The sequence below is a fragment of the Cucurbita maxima genome, unplaced genomic scaffold, assembly GCF_002738345.1.
Source record: "Cucurbita maxima cultivar Rimu unplaced genomic scaffold, Cmax_1.0 Cma_Scf00054, whole genome shotgun sequence".
NCBI lineage: Eukaryota > Viridiplantae > Streptophyta > Magnoliopsida > Cucurbitales > Cucurbitaceae > Cucurbita > Cucurbita maxima.
The window spans coordinates 612,938-632,121 of NW_019272070.1; the positions used below are offsets into that span (position 1 = coordinate 612,938).

General features: G+C 37.1%; 1 protein-coding gene across 1 annotated transcript; it reads right to left on the bottom strand.

Moving 5' to 3' along the window:
• Positions 1 to 432: 432 nt before the first annotated feature.
• On the bottom strand, positions 433 to 19,161 carry LOC111471654 (mitochondrial fission protein ELM1). Its single transcript, XM_023117368.1, has 10 exons — positions 18,860 to 19,161; positions 18,272 to 18,510; positions 18,095 to 18,191; positions 13,319 to 13,468; positions 13,072 to 13,198; positions 4,523 to 4,635; positions 4,387 to 4,450; positions 4,189 to 4,282; positions 3,975 to 4,083; positions 433 to 999 (listed from the first exon to the last, which is right to left on the bottom strand). The coding sequence occupies exons 1-10, from the start codon at positions 19,040 to 19,042 to the stop codon at positions 898 to 900; spliced, it is 1,278 nt and encodes a 425-aa protein (XP_022973136.1). The 5' UTR covers positions 19,043 to 19,161; the 3' UTR covers positions 433 to 897.
• Positions 19,162 to 19,184: the final 23 nt, after the last annotated feature.

Here is a 19,184-nt window from a genome sequence, read left to right on the forward strand (position 1 = left end):
CGACAAGAGACTGATGGGCTTGTTGGAGGTTTTGAGCATAACAAATCAATACCAAAGACAAATCAAGATAGCTTGTAGCAAAGCCAATAGACAAAGGACCGAAGGAAGAGAATGCAAAGTCAATCGTGTATCTATCTTGTGACCTATTGGTCATAAGCAATGTCTTGCACAAAGCGACCCACCTAAAAATGCTCGTCTTTATGTTAGAAGAAACTAAAATGGAACTTCAATCGGATGCAGTATTCAATCCCTCCACCGAGATGTCAAGCGAATTCTTAGGCATTGATTGATGACTGGCCAACTTTTACATTAGAAGAGCAAAAATTCGAGTCATAGCTACATGAACCAATACGAATGAGTGTAAGCTTATAGCTACATAAATCAATACGAGTGTAAGCTTATCTGAGAGATGATAATGGCTGCAAAGCTCAATTAGTAAAGCATGGGCCACTAAACCAATGATTTATACACAGATGTAACTAATTTCCACTAAACCAAGGTCAGTTTCATATTTGTTTGTTCCAATGGTAGCTACTAACAAAACCATTTAACATTCTGCTTATTTTAATCAAATACAATTAACCCAATTTACAATAAACACATATTTCACCGTACGGTATAAAAATTTTCCTGATCAAAATCTAAGAGCTGCCAGATCTGTGGAAAAGAGCAAGCCAAAGCCTCTCTGCATATGATACAAGCCGCACTAACAAACAGCTGCTAGCTTCATTATTCTTATCTCAAGTTTTGTCCAAGAACTGGATTTGAAACCATTAATGCTTGTAATTCTCTGTTCCTATGTGCACCATTGTACAAAAGTAATGCTCAAGAGGTGAAGGGGTACCATTTTTTATGACAAATGAAGCAGTGTGTGTAAAACATATCCACAGACTTCCCCTATGGTCGTATTCTCCAGCCGCGCTTGGCTAATTCCTCCCGCACCCGAGTAGCTGCTTCTGCTGTGTCGTTCAGCGGAGGGTAACTCCAGCTCTCCGAGATCTGAAATGTTAAACAGAATATATAAAAGGGGCATCAAATATCCATTAGTCAACATCACAAGGAATGTGAAGCATTGCCTTAACTAGTTAACTTTTATTTCGCATCAAACAGAAAAGGCACCACATCAAGATATTCTTTTCAACTTTGTCAAGCAGAATAGAATGGCCAAACGCTATCAATTATATTGAAAAAGATAATTTGTGAGATCCCATGTTGATTGAAGAGGGAAAGCAACAAAGCATTTCTTATAAGGTTGTATAAACTTCCCCTTTGTAGACGCGTTTAAAAACCGTGAGACTAACGGCGATACGTAACGGACTGAAGCAGACAATATCTACTAACGGTGAGCTTGAGCTCTTACAAAAATATGCTAGACAAAAGTATCCCTCGCTTTCTAGCAGTACACTGAAAGGAATCTAAAAAAGATGACAAAATTAGGAACTGATACTGAAGCATCTTAAGCTTTCCATGGTCCAAGCCTCCAAGGAAAAAGACCGACTCAAACTGAAGAAAATCAAAGTTCTATCCGGGGTATGATAACAAGACTGACCTGCCTCAAAAATAGGGAATCTGGAACACTAAAACGTGTAAATGCAAATAGAATCTGATGATAAATTTTCCCAAGTACTGGATAATATAATTAAAGTAGAGTCACGTTCGTGTATTAAAAATAGTTCTGAAATCAAGGGGGTTTTAATGAGATTTCTTCATTTATTTCTATGTTCATCTATTATTGTCAATTAAAAAACAGGAAACAGATTAATGTGATCATGGTCTTGATCAAACACGTGGGAATCTAATTAGGTGGCAGCCCAAGTTGAGCTCAAGAAGAACTTCCAAAGAACTAGCCCAACTGCCTAACCTATGGCCCATCGACCCATGCTTGTGTGGCGCCCATTAGCTTGGCCAACAAGCCCATCTACACACACCATATCTACCAAGCGCTTAGCCTAGCCCTGCGTGCACACAAGGTCCACCAGGTTGCATGCGTATGTTGGCTCACGAGGTCATCCAGTGTCATGGTCATGCTTGTCCAAGGCATGATGTCTATAGCCTGCATATCCACTACTAAGGGTAAACATGTGATTCTGTGCATGTTAACCCACGTTCATTCTAGTAAGATCAATGGGTCAATGTGATATATCATATGAGAACACTTACAAAAAGACCCTCTTGTCAAGGCTGTTGTTGAGCTATAGCCAGAGCCGGGAAGACTATACAATTCTGGGTCGAATGGGACCTTTTGCTGACAAAAGGAAACTGACAGTGTGTCCCAAGAGCGAGAGAGATACGGAAGAAACTAAGCCAAGACTGTCACAATACCTTATGTCAAACCTTACTTGTTTGTCGTATGAAGAATAAATGAAAGTTGTTCAACTCCTTGGCTATATAAACCCATTGGAGGCTCCATTCTACCCCCATGCAAGCCCTGTGTTTAGGTTGCATGTTTTGAAGCATTAGATTGATTGGTCACCAAACTTGGACGTGTTTTAACTTTGAGATATGAACTAGTTCTCTTATCTCTTGGTCTTTGACCAAAGGTGAATCCGTTAGAACCTTCACCCAGTGTTGATCTAAGCTGATGCAAAGGCATTGAGGCTTGGGTCTTGTGGATTCTAGGCAAGTTCCTAGTGAACAGTATAACAGATTGTTGGGGAAGTCAATGAGATGTCAACATGTTTGTCAATGACATCACGTCTTTTAACATCTGCTACTTCTCCCTAGTTTTCTCAAAAAATATACATACATATAAACTTGTTTTCCCATGCTAACTTTATGTTCCAAGAATGTGCTTTTAAGATTAAGATTAACACTGTTATTGAAATAAGTGATTACTTACGTTTAAAAATAAATGTAATAAGAACAACAGATTGTGAATTTAATAATTAAGCAAGACTTAAAAGTTTTATTTAATAACTCCACCAATTATAGAAGACCTTTTGATTCCTATTATGTATCTTAAAACATAAGTGTTCCATATCCATAAATCTAGGTTATCAACATCAGCATCAATATATTCCTCGAATGTCTTAACTGTAAATAGTTTCTTAAAAAAATCGTAAGTAGTCCCCCCGAAAGATATATCGGTACACCATTTAGAAATGAATAAGCCGTCAACAATATTATATAGAACAGAGCATACTTCGTACTATGATCTTATATATAACAAGACTAGTAGTAATGAAGTAATATTATACGGCTGACAACTACTCAATTCAATTAAGAAGGTGTCTGTAATAGTACCACAAGACAAACTTAAGGAGAATTGCCCTTCAGCAGAGACAAACAAGATGTAACGGTCCAGGTCCACCGCTAGTAGATACTGTTCTCTTTGGACTTTCCCTTTTGGGTTTCCCCTCAAGATTTTTAAAACGCGTCTACTAGGGAGAGGTTTCCACTCTTATAAAAGGTATTTCGTTCTCTTCCCCAACTGATGTGGGATCTAACAATCCACCCCCCTTCAGGGCCCAGCGTCCTCGCTGGCACTCGTTCCTTTCTCCAATCGATGTGGGACCCCCACCAAATCCACCCCCTTCGAGGCCCAGCGTCTTTGCCGGCACACCGCCTCGTGTCTCCCCCCTTCGGAGAACAGCCTCCTCGCTGGCACATCGTCCAGTGCCTAGCTCTGATACCATTTGTCACGGCCCAAGCCTACCGCTAGCAGATATTATCCTCTTTGGGCTTTCCCTTTTGGGCTTTCCCTCAAGATATTTAAAATGCATCTGCTAGGGAGAGGTTTCCACACTCTTATAAAGGGTGTTTCGTTCTCCTCCCAACCAATGTGGGATCTAACACAAGAACACTAAGATGAGATAATTTCAGAATATTTGTTTCGTTCTACATGTTAGCATTTAATTTTGTAACATGAGTTATTAGATCACGCATTAAAAGATAGGAAAAAACATCGAGAGACATGTATCAGCGTGGTTACATGTCTCTCGATGGAACGCATCATGGAATTAGAAAACACTTACATCTTCAGTGCCTGTGAATGGGCGGATGACTCCTCTCTCCTTCAAAGATTTGTGGAACGCTGAATACTTCCACTTACAGCGCTCAGTTCCAATGACATAGACAGGCTTCCTGCAATAATAACACAGGAATTATCAACACACCAGGGTATAAACTGTGACTAAAACACTGAAAACATTAAAGCAGGGGGATTAATCGTGAGATGGACAATCATACCCAGTACTGCAAACCTCACTTATCATGCTAACCGAATCTGCGGTTACAACAAATGCATCTGCCCAAGCTAAGTGGCCCAAGTGTGGATTTGGCTCTGACGAATATTAATATTGAATTACTGAATTAAATTTGTAAAAATGGCAACAATACTTCAAAACTACAGACGAACTCAATAAACTCATTTCATAGAAAACGAACCTTGTCCGTCCCAGATGTAAACTTTTGGATTATCCCCAAGTTCTTTCACAACAACGTTATATACCTGTCAAGAAAAGAATAACGTATAAGAAAGGTCACAGATAGATATTACTAAGATTTTTTTTCTCAACACTACCTTCTCAGGAGTTCTGTCTGAGAAGGATATTCTGACGCTTTCACAGCTTGCAAGAACACTCAACAAACCGGTTACCAGCTGCTTTGCAAGATCCACACCATATCGACAGCTACCTGCAGAAATCATATTATAATTCAAAAGCATGTTATCTATTTATTCTCTATTAACATGATCTCACCAACAAAAATGCAGTGAAAATACTGAGACTTATGACTTGTATACAAATTGTAAATTAATTCAAACCCGTGGTTTTACTATTGATCTGGATTGAAATTTGAGCACATATATCTCCTCTTCTCCACTTAAGACACTAGAAACTATCGGTACTCCTATTTCATGACTTGTATCCAGTAAGCAAAAGGAAGAGAAAATAAAGAAAAGAGGGCACAAGGCACCGGTATAACCCCCTAGGAAATTTTCCCTCGCATATTTAATGAACAAAACAAGAAGAAAACAAAAAAACAAAAAAAATAAAATAAACAGCAATAAGGCATATGGAAAAAGCAGATAATAGCTATAAATCATGGCTGCAAAAGGTTTCCCTACATTGCCTAAGCAGCACAATTAGAAAGACCACCCCTATATTCTGCATTGACTTCAGCTATTGTTCTGCTTTGTAAACAAATCCCTCAAGATTCTCCACAACCATTCCTAACATTCACAGCCTTGACAAAGCAGGTTAAATGCCAGCACTGTGACTCCCTCCAAAATTACAGACAAACAGCAAAGCAATGAAGGCTTCTGAACAGTATATGATTTTATTTTATTTTATTATTATTATGATCGAAATAAAAGGAGCAACAGCTCCAAACACCAACGGGAGGATTACATGACGTGTAACGCCCCAAATTTTTTTAACCTAATTAGTGACGTCATCCATACATGCATAAATCTTTAAGCAGAAAATTCAACATAAATAGTCTTGAAAACAACACCCGTCTTAAATAAAGGTTCAAAATCATAACTAAATATAACTCCGAAACGAAGACATTTAATAACTGAATCCTGAAAATTTAGATAAAATAAATATTCAACGATTTAACTTAAAACCCAAATAAAAACATAAACGGCTAGCTATGCCATCTCCTTAACTTCCATGGTAACCTCAGCTCCACCGTCAACCGTACATTAGTGTCTTGCCTTTACTTGAAAAATGTAGGTAACACGTGGCTTGAGTATTTTATGAAATACTTAGTAAGTCACCCCACTGTTGGGGCATGCAACAAATGAGTAGGACCTAACTTACGTAAACTTTACATGGCCTTAGGTACTTTTCTTTTCTGGGTAGTGTTGGATGTGTGGTACTTCTCCACACACGGCCCATGTACGTGCACATAGACCCACCAGGCAAGCTCGTATACATACCCCCTAGTCCTAGCTTGGTCGGGCACACCATATTACACGTCAACGGACACCACAAAACAGAAAAGGCCCGCATGATATCATGTCGAACATAAATATCAAATTCATACTTTTATGACATAAAGAGAAAGTATCCTGATGCAAATGACATACAAATATGCATGAGATCTCATAACTTACATTACATGGCATATTATGTAATATGAAAATACGTTCCAATTCCATAAGCATTTCATAACCTAACTCAATCATGCTACGTGTACGCATGGCAACATTCATCACTATCATGGCATATAATATTATCATATCAACCATAACTTTTTATAACATCAACCGTCAACATAATCCATGCATCACATAGTCATATCACATAAAATATGGTGCATGCAGGGGCCATAGGGCACGCACCATCACACAACACATAACAAGCTAACTGCCTTTGAGGTCAGTATGACCCTTAATAGTATAAAAAAGATTGTGTTAGGGGTTCACCTTGATAATTACCGGTTTAACTAGGATACGTTATGAAAAGTTCCTAAATATATTATGTGGTTCTTATAGGATGTAGTTAGCCGTTGGAATTAGCTTGTTGTGAGTAACTTCGGCCAAGGCCATCAAGACAAGTGACTTTACGATTGGCCGAAGTTACTCATAACAAGCTAATTCCAACGGCTAACTACGTCCTATAAGAACCACATAATATATTTAGGAACTTTTCATACTGTATCCTAGTTAAACCGTTAATTATCAAGGTGAACCCCTAACACAATCTTTTTTTTTACTATTAAGAGTCATACTGACCTCAAAGGCAAAAACAAGGGAAAAAACGGCTTCGGAAGGGCCGAAAACCTAGACACTTCCTTACTTCCACTCGATTCTTCCACCAAAATAGAAACCCTAACGTTCCAAGAAACCCTCAAAATACCCAGTGAACCAACCCACTCGATTTCCTTTTAAAAGCTCTCGATTTTCCGTTCTCTCAAACACACTCGGCCAAATTCAGAAGAAAATTGTTTCAAGGCTGCTGAAAGGTTGTTCTTAGAGATATAAAAGAGTCTAGAACATTTTTCATTAAGGCAATAATTGTCTCACCTGAAATCACACATATTTTTTGGCATGAATAAATGTTACAGCATAATATCCAGTCATTTTTTAAATAAAAATAAAATCTTAAAAATCAAGAAAAATCTGAATCGTTACATTATCCCCTCCTAAAAAAGACTTTCTTCCTCGAAGTCTCTGTAACAAGAAAACTCTGGATACTTCTCTCTTATCTCATTTTCTCGTTCCCATGTAGCCTCCTCCATTGGTTGGTTTCTCCACCACACCTTGACAAATGCAATGTTTCTAGTGCGTAGAGTCTTTACCCTGCAAGCCAAAATTCCCAACGGTTTTTCCTCATAGCTTAAGTCTTCTGCCACGTCCAGAGCCTCATAATCTATCACATTGTGTATCGTTGAGAGTGATGGTGGTAGGGCTAACCTATACGCAACAGGTCCAATCCTCTCCAAAATTTCAAAAGGTCCTATAAATCAAGGACTCAGCTTGCCTTTGCGTCCAAACCTTAAGACACCTTTCATCGGGGCCACTTTCAAGAATACCATGTCGCCACTTCAAACTCTAGATTCCTCCGTCTTGAGTCCGCATAGCTTTTCTGTCTACTCTGAGCAGTGCGCATCCTTTCTCTGATCTTTTGCACTGCCTCATTTGTAACTTGGACCAATTCGGAACCCACCAACTCACATTCCCCTACCTCATCCCAGCACAATGGTGTTCTGCACCATTTTCCATATAACACCTCGTACGGCGCCACGCCAATTGTCGTCTAATAACTATTATTATAGGCAAATTTCATGAGATGCAACTTCAAGTCCCAACTACCAACGAAGTCAAGCACACAAGCACGTAACATATCCTCTAAAATTCCATGAGATGCACGTAACTTAATTTTTAAGATTTTATTTTTATTTCCAAAAATGACAGGATATTATTCTGTAACATTTATTCTCAGCAGAAAATATGTGTGATTTTTGGCGAGACAATTATTGCCTTAATGGAAAACGTTTTAAATGTTTTAAACTCTTCTAGCCGTTTATACTTTTATTTGAGTTTTAAGTTAGATCATTGAATATTTAATTTATCTAAATTTTCAGGATTCAGTTACTGAATGTCTTCGTTTCGGAGTTATGATTAGTTTGGATTTTGAACCTTCATGTAAGACTGATGTTTTCAAGACTATTTATGTTGAATTTTCCACTTAAAGATTTATGCATGTATGGATGACATCACTAATTAGGTTAAGAAAATTAGGGGTGTTACATGAGGACTTTCAAATTAGAAAAATTAACGCTGACACAAATACAAAGAATGAAAAATAAACAAATCCAATAACCTACAAAAAGAAGTAAAGGAATCTCTAAAAAGAAGTAAAGGAATCTCTGAAAAGTGGAGGCAACGAAATCACAGATGCAATCTGGTAAAGCCAAAGACCAACCAAAAGCTTGTAGGATGATGGCTCAATAAGTGGAAGAAAAAGAGCAATGTAGAAAAGGTGACCCAGATATTGAGAGTGAGAAATACACATAATACACCAAGAAGGGGAGAGATTTATAGAAGGCATACGCCACTGAAGGTGATCAGCTGTATTAATAGCTCCAAGATTGAGCTTCCAAATAAAACTTTTAATATTCTTCCTTGGATAAAAATCTGATTAAATCAACCCTTAAAGACTACTCGAATGAGGAACAAGGGAATCCAACAAATGTGTTGGATGGATCAAGGGGCCAAGACCAAGAGTCCTTAGGATTCCGCCCATACAGCTGTTTCCAAATCATTTACGTTTCGACAAATATATAGATTCCAGTTACTTTTTTAGACTATCCAATCATCACTGACTGTAATTTGAGGTTGAGAAGTTAAGCGAAGGGAGCGAAAACCAAGGAGAGAATCCCACAACTGAGCCAGGATTCATGCCAAAAAGAGGTAGATAAACAATTGTCCAAACATCTAGAAGCTCAGCTATAAATAAGGTCAGAAGTAGAGCTAATGAAATTGCCCAATCATCTTGTTTTGTCCATACACGTTTAGAGGAAGATTCATCACTTCAATCCTCCTCCATAAGTCAAAGCATCTTGTTGAAGGGTGATTGTCATCAATGGGAGAAAACACATTCATTGTTTACCGATGAAAATCCGATATGATTTGCCTTAGAGAGAACATGCAATTGTTGATGATAAACATGAAGCATGGTCTTGTTATTCTTAAAAGGATTGATAGTACAACACGTGGTTAGAGAGGCAAAGATTGATTGACGTGTACGAGGTTGATCGTCATGTTGATTGCAACATTGGAGAATGATGAACCTCTTTCATTCCTCTCAACCTTCAGGCTCTTGTAATGGTGGCGTGTGGGGAGGTTCAACAAGGATTGATTGATGTAAACTTGTTTTGTCCATATGTTTACTGGAAGATTCATCAGTTCAATCCATCCTTCATAAGAAGTCATAGCATTTATTTTTTTAGTAAGAAATAATTTCATTGATGATTCAAATTCACAAAAGGAATGTAATATCCACTTTACAATGAGGGAGGTATAACTCTAGGAAGTAAAAATATTAGACAATTTACACCAAGAGATAGCTTGATAAACAAAATTGTCGAAGAGCTTTGTATAACTCTGTTTTTTCCATAGATATTCTTTGATTTCTTTCTTTCCATAGATTCTAAAAGAAAGTCATGATGAGTTTTTTCCATAGTAAGACTTTTTCATTCTTGAAGGATGGTACGACAAGGCCACGTATAATAAATCCTTTGTCTCCTTAGAAAATGTGAGATATCATCCGAAGATATTGAAAATCATTATCTAGAAAGTTTGGGCGTATGTGCATTGCATAAATAAGTGCGTTTGTAATTCGCTTTCTTTCTTGTATAATGGACACCAATTTGGAAATAGAGTCATGTCGAGCATTCTTTGTTGAAGATTTTCACTTGTGCTAATGGTTTTATACACTATTTTCCAAAGAAAGAACTTCACTTTTTTAGGTTGATCATAAACGTGAAGCATGGCCTTGTTATCCAATAAAGGATGGATAGTACAATGCATGGTTAAAGAGGCAAGGATTTATTGACATATACTAGGCCAATCGTCATGTTGATTGCAACATTGGAGAATGATGAACCCCTTCTATTTCTCCCAACCTTGATGTTCTTGTAATGTTCGCGTGTGGGGAGGGGTTCAACAAGGGAATCCATCTTTGAAGTATTTCTTTGGGGGTGGTACTTTGTGTGGGAGGAGAGTGGCGAAGAGCCTGAGTTAGGTAATCAGAGATCAATCAATAAAAAGAAAACCAACTTTTCTTATTGGATTTTGGTGGAATAAGGCTTCATTGGCAGCAGCCGAAGTGCTGCAGTTGATTTAATTCCACAAAATAGTCATTCTTGTTATTAAGCTTTTCCAACTAGAGGACAATTTCGGATCTGAATTCTCTCAAGAATTTGTAGGTGCATGGGTCATTGCCTAGGGTGTGGAAGGATGAGGCTAGCCAATTGAGGGGCAAAGAGTGGAACAAAACTCTGGTATGCCAAGTATCTTAGCTCAGCTCCAATGGTAATGATCATCAAAAGCAATGGCAAAGGTTTTCCTATCAATGGTCATGAACCAGGTGGAGTGATTCCAAGGGAGTGATTTAGTGGTGGAAGTCATGGTGACCGAAAATGTTTGGTATGGGAGGAAAGGGAAAGTGGGAGAGAGGTGTTATACGAATTATTTGTTTATTTATATCCTTTATTCATGAGTAATATAGGTGTTAAATTTAAAGCATTAGTTGTTCACATAGTGTGAAAAATTATGTTTCTGCAAAATGCAAACTTACCTTTTTGACTCTAGTCTGTTTTTCACACCAGTTGGTATTAGAGCGAAAAGAAAACCTACCAACACAATTCAGGATTGCATGCTAGTATAAACACTTCAATAAAAGTTCTTATTTTGTTTGATGTTAGACCCTCGGTGCATCTTTTTGTCCAATGCTCTTTCTCCTATGCACAGTGTCTCTGTGCTCTCCAGCATGCAAAAGGGTTTTCTCCTTTCAAAACCGTAGTACACAAACTGGTCCAGCGCAAAGAATGACAACAATTTGTCTGTGCGTTTGCACCATCCAAATAAGCTTGCATCATTATCAACCATCCATATTTGAACTGCACGACTATTGGAGGATTCACCGTGCCTTGTCCAAGCAGTCCAGTGGTGTCCTTGTTTGCCACTGATCTCATCTGGTCAAAACCATACATCTAACCTAAATGCAACAATGTTTGGAGTAACATCTGAATCAACTTTGTTTACTGTAGTTGAGATTTCTAAAAATGGAACCATTAATCTCAACAAGCATTCTATCCAAAGAATCGCCATTCAATTAAATGCATGCAACTTCCATGGTAAAATGTTAAGAGTGTATATTCATGGACCATTAGTTCTTCTCTTACTTGTAGTTGGTCTTTGCCCCTTTAATGTTTTATTACTTTCAAAATATTGAATACAAGTTCAAAGATTCTGATTTGGAATCCAAAGTTAGTTTGCGTAGAATTGGCACGGATTTATGTTTTTGATGATAGCATTGTGGAATATTCTTTTGATGAGCCTCTTCATTTGGTACTCAATGAGGAAACATGGTTGTTTCTTCAAGCAACAAGACTATTCTGATAAAATATACAGGGAATGCTTCTCCATTGGGTTTAAATGATTCTCTGCTCCTCAATAATTGTGATCTTCAGCTTCAGGAAATTCCACCATTTTCAAAAGGTTAAGCTTGTTTGGCAGCTCAGCCAACTAGTAATTGCATTGGGGCAGAAATTGCAGAGGACAAGGCTTCTATACTTTCTTTTTGGTTTTTCCTGATTATTGTGTGGGCTTTTTCATTTGCCTTCATGTCCATCATATATAGTGATTTTCAGGGGTAAAGGTGCGCCAGCTGTTAAAGTTTTGTTTCTCAGAGACTTCTCATTAGTTTTATGCTTTGAGAGGCTTTGGAAGTCTAAGCCTGTTCAACTTCTTGATCATTACTGTTTTGAAGGTTTTGGTTGCCATACTTGAAGCTCAAGTTTAATCCCACCCAAATGAAGTTACAGAAAACTTCTCCAATCGGAAATAAGATAAATTAAAGATTAATCCTTGAAATTTGATCTAGTTTTACACTAATAGAAATCCAAAATAAATAATATGCTTGATGATGGTATGGATCTTCCTTGTAGTTGAAAGTTCTAGCATTCCGCTCATTCCAAATTATCCAAATAAGCACCCTGTTGATTTGTAGCTAGATATTCTTCTTGTCCTTCAAACAGGACAGAAATAGACCAACTGAAAACAATGAGGAAATGGGACCAGATACCTGTAACAAAGGGGAAATCGTTGAAGCTAAAGTGTTAACAAGCTTACTGGTTGCATCAAGGTTAATCATGGTTTTATGAAAGCTTTAGAGCTTCTTGGCCTAAGCATGGATAGGGTATCATTTGGTTTCTGCTTCACATAATAGTTTCGAATTCGCAGAAAGCTTCTTCTTCCAGTTGAATTTCAAAGCTTCAAAGGAGAAACTAGGTTTATTTCCTAGAGATGGTAGCAGCCCTCTTTGCTGATTCCTTCCAGTTACTTTGAGCATTTTCTGGTGTTTGTTGGATACATTTTTAGATGTTTATTTCGTTGTTCTTCAAATGCTTAATTCTCATGTATTTTTTGGGCTTTTCAATTTTGGGTTGTTTTTGTCTTTCTTTGTTCCCAATTAGGAACTTGTATCCTTGAACATTTTTTTTCCTTTTAATTCATCAACCAAATTGTTTCTGTTCGAACATATACATATAATATTTCTCAAACCTAGTTAGTCTTTGAAATGTTTTCCAAAAAAATGCATAATTAATATTATGTCAACGACCGACCAAAATTCAGTCAAAGACATACCAACTGCTGAATCTACTCATGCAGCATAATACAAAAACAATCATTCAGCCTGCTATATAGACACTCATACACTAGGGCTAATAATATAACTTTCGCAATAGCAAATAAACAAGGAATAATAATTTTTATAGGAAAGTAATAATTGTAAACAAGGTATAGTTGATGTTTTAAAAAAAAAAGAGAATCAGGAATAACGGAAAATTTGATTGACCAAGTATGACGGCCCAAGATTAAGAAAAACTCACTTGTAGGCCCTCCAATATTGACCACCAATAAGGGTTTTGGAAGAGGAGCAAATGCATCATGCCATGCACTAGCTGCACTACGTAATGTAGCAAAATCAATCCGATGCAGGGCTCCAACAGTCAAGACCTAATTTTTGAAAATTTTAGAACAGACTGATTTTGTCAATGGAGAGAAGGGAGCATGACATTATAAGCCTAAACATTGATTTTGAAAAAAATAAGAGATATTTATGGTCAGCACACTTACCACATGCTGATCTGGAGGTTCGCGTGGAGTTATCCACTTCCTTATAAATCGAGGAACTTGCTCTTGTGCTTGAGGAGTTAAAGGATAATAATCATGATGAGGGGTGATGACCATATCAAACCGATTCAAATGCAACCTTGGATGTTGAATCTTACCCCAAAAGAAAAAATATATATAAGAACTCAAAACTTAAGTTTTGCCTTACAAAACATATCCATGAATAAAAAAATACACAAAAATAAAAAATGAGCAACTTGTGCAACTACATTAAAAACTATGCAAACTTCGAAGTTTTTTCAATCTGGACATGTTCAATAATGCGAGAGTGTGCTTCAAGCCTGACTTCATAGAAATTTGTAATAGCACAAAGCACATCTTTTATTACGAATATACAAATGGGAAGCGATGCAAAAAAAAAAAAAAAAAAACCCATAAGAGATAATGAAACTCAATAAACCAAGAAGTCGTGTTGTGTCAAAAAATTGAATTATAAAAGAAAATTGAATTAGAAGAACAATACCAAGAAGTCTAGTTGAGTCAAAAGTACAAAAATAATTGAAATCTAAAAACTTTTATCTTCAAAAGTCTATCATTCTTTGGGTTTGGAAGAAACTCATTGCTAGCATTTATGGGGTCTCCCCCAAGGTTGGATGACTATTGACTTCAAGAAGAAGAAAGGAAATAGAATGTGAGCTGATATTGCAAATAAATACCTCCTCCTTTGAGCATTTTGCATGATTTTTAAGAAATTGATTTTTAAAGCTGGTTGTGGTAAAAACTTTAGATTCTGAGAAGACATTTGGACTGAGATCTCCCTATGAAGACTTGCTTCCCGAGTATTTAAGTTGTCTCTTGCAAAAAGGAAGCCTTAATTGCTGATTGTTGGGATGATAATAACCAAACCTAGGATTGGGGCTTGAGAAGAAGGCTCTTTGATAGAAAATTACGTAGTTAGGTGGCCCTAGTAGAAAAGTTGAGCTCGGTGCAGATGGGAGAGGCATAAAATCGTATTTTGTGGTCACTTGAAGGCTCCTGTATACTCTTGTAAGTCTGCTTTTTAGAGTCTTGCGTCTGAAACCTCCAAGGTCAATTTATCCCTGACTGGGACAGTTTAAAAGCATAAAAACCCTACATTTGGTCTTTGGCCCGTAGGAGTTTAAATACCAATGACAGAATCCAAAGGAAATTAGAAGGTGGTCTTTGTCGCCCTCTAGTTGTCGAATGTGCTTGAAAGAGGCAGAAGACATTGATCACCTCTTCCTCCATTGCAATTTCGCTTATAGGTCGTAGAACTTCTCAGCTGAAAGTTTAGGATTATCATTTTGTAAGTTTAGGATTATCATTTTGTAAGAAATTGATGATTGGTTGATGAAAGGTTTTCTTGAGTGGAATTTGAAAAGGAAAGCTAAGGCGGTGGGTAGTTGCATCTTTAGAGCTATTTTGTGGCACATTTGGAAGAATAGGAACGCTAGATACTTTGACGATAAGTCTTCTAACTCTTATAGTTTTATGACTTTTTGTAATCTTCTACAAAATATGGTGTCTTGGTAGATATCTGGACACAAGAAATTCTTTTGTAAATGACCTCTTGATGATTATTAGCGATTGGAAGACTCACTCTATAGCTTTGTTCGGGTGGTTCCCTCAACCCCACCCTTAGGTTGTTTATGTTCTTTTGGAATATAATCTTTTGAATTTTCTTATCGAAAAAAAAAAAAAGAAAAAAGTTTATCTTTCTTGTCCTTCCAGAATGTGCCACAAAAGTGCTCTGGTTGCAGGGTTCCACAAAACCTTTGCTTTGCCCCTAAAATTCCATGCATTTAAGTCTTTTATAAGCCAGTCATCCATTTTCCAAGACAGGTATGCGATACCCCCATGTTTCCACAAATAAAGTGTCAAAGTTTTAGGCGTAAATGGGCAGTGTAAAAACAGATGACCTAGTGATTCTTTGTCTCTTAAACACGATCTACAGGTAGATATGAAAAGAGCCCAAGAGAAAACTTCCATTACAGCTTATCATCAGTATTGAAGCTTCTGTAAGCCATAGACCAGAGAAACATTTTACATTCTTTGGGCTTCTGTAAGCCATAGACCAGAGAAACATTTTACATTCTTTGGGCTTCTGCCATTCCAAATCAACTTTATCAGCAGAATAAGGTCAGTTAAATAGGTTAAAGAAAGCTGATTTTTCTGTATAAATGCCTGATCCCAAAATCTGATGTTAAAACCATTACCAACTTGAAAATTGAGAGCCTCATTAATGACATCTTACATTTTAATATGCCTTCCAACATTTCCTTGTTATTATGTTCAGTTTCCTTCCAATTGTCTCCATTCAATTCCAGCCCACAATTGATCTTCCATCTAGCTTCTTCCTTAATAAACATTCCATACAAACAGTTCAAATGGTTGCTTCTTGTGGGTCCTCCTTTCTCAAGGCTCGTTCCACTAGAGACTTGAATATCAATAACTGAGGCTTGATCAAGTAACACCTACCCACCGGAGGTCACGTATTCAAATCTTTGTGTGAGCTTGATAGAAAAAACCCTTCATATCTCCAAAGTTTTAAAGGCTGGCACAAACTTTTGTAACTTAGGCTCGGTCCAACTTCTCATTAGTTTCTTTTTGCCAGTTCACAAGTAACAAATGAACTCCATGAAACACTCCAACACAAGTGCTCCCACCTCCCCAGAAAAATATATGCATGGGTATGCATGTGAAAAACATTTGTTCAGTCTTTGGAGAACCAAATATCTAGTTTTGTTCCAATAAAATCCAAAAGCTCCGAGGATTCACAAGCTGTTTGACCATTTCTCTATCTTCAACCATCGCACCTACAATCATCTTATATACTAACAAAGCAGCCCTTTTTTCAGACACAAGTCTCTTCAGTTATGCCCATTGGCGTCTTTTTTTTTCTTTCTTTCTTTCTTTCTTCTTTCTTCTTTTTTTTTTTTTTTTTTTTTTTTTTTTTTTTTTTTTTTTTTTTTTTTTTCCTTCTTTTNGGAAGACCCTTATTCACCTCAAACTAAATTTTAATACAAGTTTTGCTCCTCGCCAAAAGCTAAGAAAATGAAGGAACAATACTAAATTACAGGCAACAATATTCACCAAGAATCAAGAGTATAAATACCTAGAGGACTAAGTCACATTTCTCTAGTGACTTTAATGTACATCTTGGGAAAAACATTCTACTAGCTAACTGAGTTTTTGAGGCGGGTCCCACTTGGTTATATGTTTTCAAGAAGAAGTTGAAATAAAGGCTTTGTATGATTAAGACTCCTTGCACTCACAGAGGTGGAGACAAAAAGCTCCTTTCAAACTTCTAAAGCCATTAAACAAAGACCAAAAAAAAAAACAAACATGAAGAAAAAAGAGTCATTGACTTGACCCATGCTAACAATAACAAACGTCATACAAAAGATTTAAGAGCAGAAAGGCCTTAACCTAGAAAGGGAAAAACTTAAAATAGTTATTGTTCAACTTCACCATGATACATGGCTCCATGTTATGGAGCTTACTTCAAAGCCACTTGCCAAAAGACCCATGCCTATCTCTAACAAATGTGAAGCAATCCAAAGTTGGAGGTTCCTAGTCCTAATGTATCTTCATAAACATACATAACAAGGCCTTCTGATGTTTAGACCACACCTCCACTTGAACTTCCACAAGAAACAAAGAGTAAATGCCAACTCTTCTTCACAATCAATACTCAATAACCTAGCTTCATACTTGTCAACACAATTAAGCATCGCCCTAACGGCTAGAAAATTATCCACACTCACATAACTAAAGAGCAAGAACTTTGTACCAATCATCATGGAAATATCTCCTAACAATCCTATCAAGACTCTCAACAAATATAATGTCATACAAAGTTCAGCCTTCAATTACATGCACAAACTCCTCAATAATAGAATAATCTTAACTACCAACCTCCAAAGCATGAGAACATGAAACAAGAGCAAGGGGTGATTGACAAAAAAAAAAAATGGGGCAAAATTTCAAATAAAGAAGAAACTTGATTCCCCCTTTAAGGACATACAGAGAGAGAGAATAATAGGTTTTTCTTCATGTGAAAAAACTTTTAACACAATTACAGTACTTTCAAGTTTACTTAATAAGCTCTTTCTCTTATGTTCCAATGCAAGGGCAATGTACATAATTTCACACAAAAAGAATAAACTCCTCCTCTAAGAGGGTTAGTCAAAAGTCTTCTCACCCTCTCACTTAAGGCTACTGTTGCTAAAAAGCCTAAAATGGTTAAGTTGAAGGATTTCCAAGAAAACTGACCGGCATCTCATGCCAAGAAACTTTTCATCCCAATCAATTCACCCCTACACCCCTACTAGGATGACATTCCCCTTATGGCCATTATCATCCATCTTCATAATTTATTGTTTTTAATGGAGAATCCAACTTCAGATAAGTTAAATAAAAGAAACAACATGAGATGTACACACAATACAGCCCAGATTAAGAAAGCTGGAAAATACTGACAAAAATAGTCTCAAAAAGATGGGGGGGAAAGGATAATTATGAAAGGTATTAGTCAAAAACATCCAAAGGGAGCAATTGAAACGTGTCAAACTCCAAACCTCCTTCCAGGACTCCTCTAGAAACCCTGTTTCTCCTCTCCGACTAAATACTCGATAGAATTGCAAAAAGAAGTAGCTTGTGAAAGAACTTTTCAACTTCCATAATGATCATCAAACATATCCCTTAGCCAAATACAAGTAACATATGAAATAGAACAAAGAAAGATAGTTATCATACTTGCACCACAAAAACATTCTCTTTTGCCATGCGTCTGATGGAACTTGCAATAGTTATGGTATCCCTACCAGATGCAACCACCAATAAAGGTCCATCCCTGGAAATTATACAAACACACATCATAAATCAAGTCCAATAATCAAATTTCCCATAAAAATATTCCGGAAACGAATTTACTTTTCATAAGTCTCCTTAGCCATCGATACAATATGCTTCAAGTCAGCTTCTAGAATGCATGACAAGCCCATGCTTCCACCATTTTCTGAAGATAGAGGCACAAGTTTTGTCCTTTTGGATCGCAACAAAATCCGAGTGTAAACACCTATCTGGATCATGATATAATCTAATCGTTTGTGAAGAGAAACGGGAAGCCAGTGGAGCCATTCATTTATTCCTCCTCTAGGCCTCGAAACTCGCTGCATTTGAGGGGAGCACATATAAGATAAGAATCGTTAGTCTCGGGATTTCACTATACAAGCCTTCAAATACTGAAAAAAAAAAGGTCATGAGCAGTTCTAGTTTTAGGATTTACTAAGGATATCAAACCTGGAAATACAGAAGTTGTTTCTTACTATTAGATTAACATAACAACCAGTCCCATATGCAAAGTAACGCAGTGCACGTAACAACAACAAAAAAAAAAAAACGACGCATTCCACAAGCAATACATAGAGCTTCAATTAAACAGTTAACTTCAATAACTTCAATTACCAAAACAACTAGACCACTTCCAACCCTCGAAAAAGATGAATTCGCAGAACTTACATAGAGCACATGCTTGTCAGCCAGGCCAAGCGCCTGAACCAAACCGATACACTGATTCTCAGAACCGGAAGACCCATTACCGATGACAATCGCCCGCCTAATAACGCCATAAACCCCGCCTTCAAATATATCTGCCTTAACCATAGTAGGGCTCGGTGGCTCCGGCAGTCGTATCGGCCTCATCGATCACAATAGGATTATTTCAATCAATCCCCAAAATCTTGCAAGCAAATATCAACTTTCGAAGAAGAAATGCAAAGAGGAAATCGAAATTGAGATGAAATTCGGAAGGAAGAGAAAAAAAAAAAAAAAAAAAAAAAAAAAA

What these genes read in the sequence shown, in the direction of transcription:
- LOC111471654 (XM_023117368.1), bottom strand. Translation starts at nt 19,042, where the DNA reads ATGAGGCCGATACGACTGCCGGAGCCACCGAGCCCTACTATGGTTAAG. An exon ending in GCTAAGGAGACTTATGAAAA is followed by an intron (nt 18,192 to 18,271) that starts GTAAATTCGTTT and finishes TATAATTTCCAG; the next exon opens with GGATGGACCTTTATTGGTGG. An exon ending in CAATATTGGAGGGCCTACAA is followed by an intron (nt 4,636 to 13,071) that starts GTGAGTTTTTCT and finishes TGATTTCTGCAG; the next exon opens with GTAGCTGTCGATATGGTGTG.